The sequence below is a fragment of the Eptatretus burgeri genome, chromosome 9, assembly GCF_056783735.1.
Source record: "Eptatretus burgeri isolate ZD-2024b chromosome 9, Ebu_testis_v1, whole genome shotgun sequence".
Classification (NCBI taxonomy): Eukaryota; Metazoa; Chordata; class Myxini; order Myxiniformes; family Myxinidae; genus Eptatretus; species Eptatretus burgeri.
The window spans coordinates 80,169,933-80,177,774 of NC_140969.1; the positions used below are offsets into that span (position 1 = coordinate 80,169,933).

Genomic DNA, 7,842 nt, shown 5'->3' on the forward strand with positions numbered 1-7,842 from the left:
TTAGGCGATTTCCATTAACAGAGATATTTCGACATCATAACTTATTTTCTTGGAGGAATTTTCAAAATCGGATTTGGTTACTTTCTGCGCAGGGTATTTTTACATATATATGCCAAGTTTCAGGAAGTTTCGATGAAAACTGTAGGCTGTGAAACAAAAAATCCACAGGAAGAAGAAGATGAAGAACAACAACATGAGGACGACTTAGAGATCCTCCACGAGGATCTAAAAATGACTCCTTTAATAATGGGATGGAGAAGGGGGGATAGAGGGTGTTAAAAGGATTATTTGTAAACATTACATAAAGTTTTTTTTAATAAAAGTTGGTAATTCCACAATCTTTTTTTATGAGGGATTGGACCATTAAGCTGTGATTATTTTATGTTAAAAATGTGTAAGAAAGTTTGATTTTCCCATTGAAGTGCATAGGATTTCACGAAAAAGCACAGAAAATGTTACCGTGTCTGTAAATGCCTTCTTTCTATACTCAGATTTGCGAATTGTCTTCAATTGGTCATCAGTGATTAAAAAACATCTGGCCCAAAACAGGCCTCTTATGGTCGAAAGCCTCTTATGGTGTAAATTGGGTCCCGTTTTAGATGCACTGCATGTTTATTGTTGTAAATGTCTTCTTGGATCCCACCTGCAAATCCATATCTAAAAACAGCTCTGTCTCGGCGTCCGTCCGTCCATCCGTCCAGCTGTGTGACTATATGTCTATGATTTATGGACTATTTGAATGTACCTTTCAACCCTTTAGACTGCTGAGTCACCCTTAGTCCTCTGAAGACCTTCTAAGACCCTGAGGACTCATAAGACACAAAAGACCATGAAGACCCCCCCCCCAAAAAAAACCCCCAAGATCCTAAAGACCCCGAAGACCTCCAAGACACCAAAGACCCGAAGACCCCCAAAATCCTTCAAACACCTCCAAGACCCTGAAGACCATGAAGATCCTGAAGACCCCATCCATCCATCCATTGGGACCATACTCTGTGCAGAGTGTTGGTGCTGCCGAAGCAGTCTCCTTGGCTATTGGGCACATTCCTGGACGGGTCACCACTCTGACACAGTATACCAGCATGCTGGCACTCATTTTGCCAACCTCGGTAGGATGACAGGTCGAGTTAACCCCACCTGGTATTAATTCAACGGCTGAGCAGGATTTGAACTCAGGACCCAAGGATCCCAAGCCACCACCTTAACCATTAAGCCAACATCAAGACCCCGAAGACCCTGAATACCCCAAAAGACCCAAAAGACACACAAAGACTCTGAAGACCCCAAAAGACCCCGACGACCCCAAGATACCCAAGGCCCCAACGACCCAACGACCCCCAAGACCCCCAAGGCTGCTTCGTCCACAGCCTGATGAAGTACTGCTCTCCCCTCTGGACTTGTGCTCCCTCCTCTCACCTTTCTCGGCTTCACGCTGTGGAAACCAAGGCATTTCGGATCATTGGTATCTCCCGTGATGAGGCTGAGTCTTTGGGTCTCTCACTCTCTTACCACAGACAGTCTGGTGGCCTTTCTGTCTTCTACCATCTCCTCTCTGGCCTCGCCCGCTCTGCTCTGTCTGAGATATGTCCCCCACCCCCATATTTCTGCAGGGCGCTCAAGGTCCGCCAGCAACCCCCATCTGGTAAAACTACCAAAGTGAAGAATCACTGCTCACCTTCACTCTTTCATTCCTCTTTTCCCCACTTTTGGAACAAACTCACACTCTCTTCAATCCCACTCTTCCCTCCAGATCTTCAAAACAGCTGTTCACCACCATCTCTTATCTTCCCCCATGCAAAACCATGATCTTTTCTACCCTCGCTAATCCACCCCAAACCCACCTCCTTCAAATTCCCTGATTTCCTTCCTGAAAGTCCCCGTCGTGTCCATGTGGTTTACCACGTGTTCCCCACCCCATCCCTCTCCCTTCCACAGATCTCCTCATGTCTCTGTTCCCCACTGGTTTTTCCTTCCCTCTCCCACCCCTCTTGTCTCCTGCTCTCCTTGTGCGTTTCTGTGTGTTAGCTCTAATATGACCCTCGACAGTGTATACAAAAAAAAAAGATGACAAGATCCCAAAGACACCCATGACCCCCAAAACCCCCAAGACCCGGATGACCCTGAAGACCAATGACCCTGACAACCCCTAAGGACCCGATGACCCCCCAAGACCCCAAAGACTCCTAAGATGCCCAAAGCCTCAAAGACCCCAAAGGCCCCGATGACCCCCAAGACCCCAAAAACCTCCGACCACCCTAAAAGACCCCAAGGACACAATAAACTGAAGACCCAAAACGCCCTCAAGACTCAAAAGACCCCTAAAACCCTTAAGACCCCTTAGACCTTAACAATATTTCAACCCCTTACACCCTTCAGACAGATTACACAGCTTAGACTCTTAACCACTTCGACCACTTATATCTTCTTTATCACAAATGAAATTTCAAATAAATACAATCTCAGTAATATTCCAACTAAATTTGAAGAAAAAAAATGTTTGTGTTATGATTGGTGTAAATCATGCCAACACAGCAAATCTGTGACGTCAATCTCTGCAACGACGTGTTGAGAGGCGAGCGTAGCGAGCAGATTTTTTTTATTATTATTCTAATGGACAGACAATTATTGAGTTGTCCGTCCATCCATTTGTTATCTATTATTTGTTACCACTATAAGTTGTGAACCACAGAAGGAATTTCAACCAAACTTGACACAAATATGGACTGTAATCCAATGATGAACTGATTCAACTTTGGGTTAAACGGGACAAAGGTCATCTGCCCTTTGACAATCATTTTGCAGACTAAAACTTAATTTCGAAACATCTGATGTTGTCTCTCTTCCACTTATCTCTCTTTTCTCTCTTACACTCTCTCATGTGACCTTTAATTGTGATCTTACATAACAGTCGGCTGGCATCTAACACAGGCACATCCTTCAGAGGCATATGCATCGACGCATCTGCATCAAATTTTATCCTCACCTTAAATGAGCATGCCCACACACCAGAATGAGTGACCTGAGATAGATCCTGAACCAAAATGTAAGTCTTTGCATTGGAGCAGCACATAGCAGCACAGCCTCTGGGAGTGATGTTATCCTCAAGGCACCTTTGCCAAAGAAAAGTTTAAACACTTTTCCCATGCTGTACAAAAAACGTAGAAACATAACAGATCGGTTAATTTTGTAAATTGACTTTTTTATTTCAGGCTGGAAACTGCATTTCCTTTGTATGTTGTAATTGATTTCCTCTTTGCATATACATTTGTGGTTTTTTTTTTTAAATCATGTTAACAGGTGAAAGGGGAGTTAAGGGTGATCAAGGACCTCCAGGTGTTGGGCTTGAGGGAAAACGGGGAGCTCCTGGACCTCAAGGTGAGATTGTGGTCATCATATATGCCGACGCCATGCTTAAAGTCGGAAATGTGCATTTAGACCATTATCATTCCCATATTTATGGTGATATCATTATAAAATTCTACGTCTGTACATCCAGAATTCCAAGATTGTCCGTTATATTTATGGGCTGTCTACTTACTGCATTACCTTTGCAGGGGAAAGGTGAGGTAGGGGGCTAAAATGACAATGCAAAAAGTTGAGTTAAGGAAAGGGGAAGGGAATTCGAGAGAGAGAAATGTGAATCGGAGAATTTTTAGGACTTGTGCAAAAAAATCTGAAATGAAGTGGAAGGAGTTATAGAAGTAAGGGAAGGGAAAAAGTTAAGGGAAGAGGTACATGGAGAAAGATTGTTTGTGATAATGATGATGATGATGATGATGATAACATCATTATACCTACGCAATCAAAGAATAAAATAAAAATAAATGTGAAATAAATCAAAGAATAAAAGTGTTATAAAACTGTTTTTATGACTCCACACCATCTGCAGGTCTTCCAGGACCAACAGGCTATGGAAAGGATGGTTCACCTGGCTCCGCTGGTCCACGGGGCAGTCCTGGAATCCCAGGGCCTCCTGGTCCCCCTGGGCGTGCTGGTCGTAATGGTCAATGCGACCCCTCAACGTGTTTCTATGCCGCGAGTTTAACCCGGCCAGCTTCAAACGTCAAAGGTCCGTAATGAAGACTGAAAACCTGTGATCGGTGCTACATTCTCTTCTTCGTCATTCAATTATACAGTATTTAATCTGGATTTGTCAAATCTTTGTTGTACCCATGATGTTAATGACAAGCCATTCATAATAATCATTAACATCATAGTACGATGGTCAGGATATAAGCATAATATTTTCTGAAAGCATCATTTTGCTAATAAAGGAAATCTTTGGAAAGTTCAGCTTTATCAAACTTAGGTTGTATGCAGCCCTTTACAAGATGTCCTATCACTGGTCTTATTCGTATCACTACCTATTCTGCTAGTTGACCCTAAATATGTCTTTGAACTGTGTGAGCAACAATTGAGCAAGTGTGACTCTCATTCATGAATGATATGGATCATTTAGAAATTCATTCAGAAACTTGACAGCTCAAAAATTTCAGGCTCTTTACCTTCTCAATGGACTGTCTCAGGACAGTCGTTCTATAAAAGGGAGGAATTTCAAACTTCCTTCTTCCATTGCTTGCAGGCAATCTAATGTATGCTTCCAAAATGACAAGGTAACCAACACATGCTTTCCACATACAGCTGCAATGAATGAAAACTTTATAAATTGTTGTTAGTAATCACAATACTTTGCACCATTTATAGGATAGATTTGATACAAGTTTCTTATTTTCCTTGCAATTTTTGCGATGACATTGGAAACTGGCATCATTGTCTCCTGCCAGGGGACGATTGCATTACTGTATCTTGTGCCTTTATTTCACATATCTTTTGTCTTTTGAGAATAGTTTTGTGTTTGATTTATTTACAGCCACAATTGATGTTAATTATTCACACCTCAATATAGATAACAAAAAATACCCTGAACAATGAAGCAAGTATACAGAGGATAATTCATGGATTCATTTTGTGCGCAGCACGCGGCTGCTGATTTGCATCTGTCAGGAGCGCGGCTTTGCCGCTGATGCAGTGCCCCCTGTAGGCTAGAGTAGGAATTTCTAATTTGTTCAGGGTGCTGGCAATAGCTCCCCCACTTCTCACGAAAGTCACCGTGGGATATGTAACGTCGACCAACTAATGCTGGCAGACGGGACGCCCGTTGAACGTCCATCCGAGGGACGGTACATGCATTGATGAATCGCCCTGCCTGTGAAACGTTTGCATGAGATGAGAGATTGCAGCTGGGTCGAGATTCTAACCCAGGTGAGATATCTCAGAGGCAAGCGTGCATAGCTATAGGCCATCAGTCTAGCCCCGAGAGGTTAAATGTTGGCTTTCCTTAAGCCTCCTGTTCACAATCCATAGTACCTTGATCTTCTGCCCCACTGCGAACTAATGATACAGGTAGTTGTTTCACCAAGTTGAAAAGAAGCATTTAAGAAAATATAATTACGTGTTTTGTGTGCTTTATTCTGTATTGTTTGATTGGTGCCTATTTTATTCAAATTAAATGTCCATGAGAACAAGTAATTTATTGAAAAGTTTCACATATTTTATACTTGGAAGCACATGTGCTGCTTGTACCATGCAGGAAAGAGTGAATTCTGTGTCTGGCAAGGATGTTTGGACACATATTTGATTGTATTAAACAGTCACGTATCCTGCTTTATTGAGCACCTCCATAGTTCAACTTCGAGTAATGAATCATGTCTTCTCGTAAATATGTGATTAAAGGCAAATAAATATGGTCCTGTTGTTTGTACGGGGCCATCAATTGACTTTTGTCACTCAGAGCTGGCTACAAGAACATGAAAGACAAATTTTTATCATGTCACATACATGCCCGTTGTGATCAAAGTAGCCAAACTATATAATCGGAAGAAGAAGGGCATTTGGTGGAGCGCATACCTCCGCCATGTAATGCCTGATCCACGAGAACATATCGGGCTCATGACATTTTTTAAATATCGTGCTATACAGTACTATGGAGTTTTTGGCCCTATCTCTCAGTGGTGAAGAATCACTTTAAAAATTAAATAATTCTCGTCTCCAGATCCGGATTCGGATCTTCACTAAAATCGAATCAATTCATCCTTGCAGCACACCCAACCTGTCCACCAGGTTTCGTCCGAATCCATCCACAACTTTTTGAGATATCGTGCTATATATCGTTTTTAGCCCGATCTCTCAATGGTGAAGAATCACTTAAAAAATTATCGGATATGTATCTTTACCAAATTTGAATCAATTCTTCCTTGACGCACTCCCAACCTGTCCACCAAGTTTGGGCTGAATCCGTCCACAACGTTTTGGGATATCGTGCTATATATCGTTTTTGACCCGATCTCTGCGGTGAAGAATCACTTAAAACATTCAAGTAGTCGCATCCAGATCCGGATCTTCACCAAAACCTAACCAGTTCATTCTCGTCACACTAAACCTGTCCACAAAATTTCATCCGGATCAGTCCACAACTTTTTGCGATATCCTGGACACAAACAAACAAACAGAAAGGGGTGAAAATATTGCTTCAAATCTGGCAGCCATGAGCACACAACAGCCAGAGCCCTTATAGATCAGTTATATTGGTAAGTATGTGTTTCTAGTTAGGGTCCCGTTCCTCGTTTAATGGGTAATTAAGTGTTCGTGCACTGCGAAGTTATCCCATAGTCAGGTTTTAAATCTTTATATCTGACATCTTGAACAACAACGATAACAACCACAACACGCCTTCACCTTGCTTCCTCAACCCGACGCCATAACGCCTGCGGTGGGCGGAGTTCAAGGCGGAACCTCGTGGCGGCTCTCACCCAATCAGGGTGATGCGAGCAAGGTTGCCGTCCTTCGACCAATGGGACTCCTCCACTGTGTGAGGGGCGGCTCGCGTGATGTCACCACGCCCCCGGACCAATCAACGGACTTGGCGCCCGTTTTAGCCAGTGACAGAGGCGACTGGCGCATTTTGCACACCAAAACCATCCAGTGAGGAAGAGCGGGTCACAAGGAGGCATCCCCTTCCCCCTGGGCAAGGAGGGGATAAGAATGAGGTTGCGATCAGTCCAGCGCAGTTGTTGGGCCAGAGTGTGTTGAGACCCGACTGTGCTCGAGTGAAGTTATGATCCGCCTGGAGTTTAGTTGGAGTCGAGTGGAGTTCAGTTGTGTTGAGGTCCAGCGGAGGTCCAGTCAAGGTCGTGTCGCCTCGTCGCCTGGTCATCTCATCTGGCCTGCCGATGTTCTGTCTGATCCACCTTCGCGCTGGCTGGCGTCCATCATTGCATTGTGTTGCGGGTTCAAGTCCCACCGAACCGGATCATCGAAAACCGCACTAGGCGGGGAGATGCGAGACAGGCTCTCCCCTTCGGCTCACATCCCCTCCAAGCTGGGGGGCATCAATAAAGGCCGGCCGGCCCATTTCTTTTGTGCGTGTGTGTGTGTGGGCCCGTCTGTTAAGTTGAATCATTAAGTGCTTGCGTTATTGTACATTGGAATATATTCGGTTGTCATCTGCTCTTTGTCTCCCTTCCCGGTTTTTGCCCATAATTGTAAAATAAATTCCCCTCTTGTTGAATGTCCCAGCTCGTTCCCTGTCATTTATCTTATTGGCTTAGCACGGTGTGTTGCGAAATAGCGAGACAGTAAATTGTGCATTTGGACCGACAGGCCTTGGTGACCATCCGCTCGGGTTACACACGGTTCGAGCACGGTAACGGCTCATCCGCTCAAGGTCTGTTGAGGGTGTGAATTCCCCGGTAGCTTTGCCGTGTGGGTAATTAGGTATATTGAAGTTTGGCAATTAACCCTACCCCACGCAGTTGAATTATTGGCGATTCATGGTCCTGCAGG

General features: G+C 44.0%; 1 protein-coding gene across 4 annotated transcripts in view; it reads left to right on the plus strand.

Moving 5' to 3' along the window:
- COL22A1 (collagen type XXII alpha 1 chain) overlaps window positions 1-7,469 on the plus strand; it is a 287,830-nt gene extending 280,361 nt beyond the window's left edge. For 3 of the 4 annotated variants that reach the window (XM_085895736.1, XM_085895737.1, XM_085895738.1), the window contains 2 exons: window positions 3,298-3,375; window positions 3,890-7,469. In XM_085895736.1, coding sequence (XP_085751862.1) covers window positions 3,298-3,375; window positions 3,890-4,077 — 266 coding nt within the window. In that variant the 3' untranslated portion in view covers window positions 4,078-7,469. The remainder of the gene's footprint in view (window positions 1-3,297; window positions 3,376-3,889) is intronic. The other variant, XM_085895735.1, reaches the window with a different exon arrangement.
- Window positions 7,470-7,842: the final 373 nt, after the last annotated feature.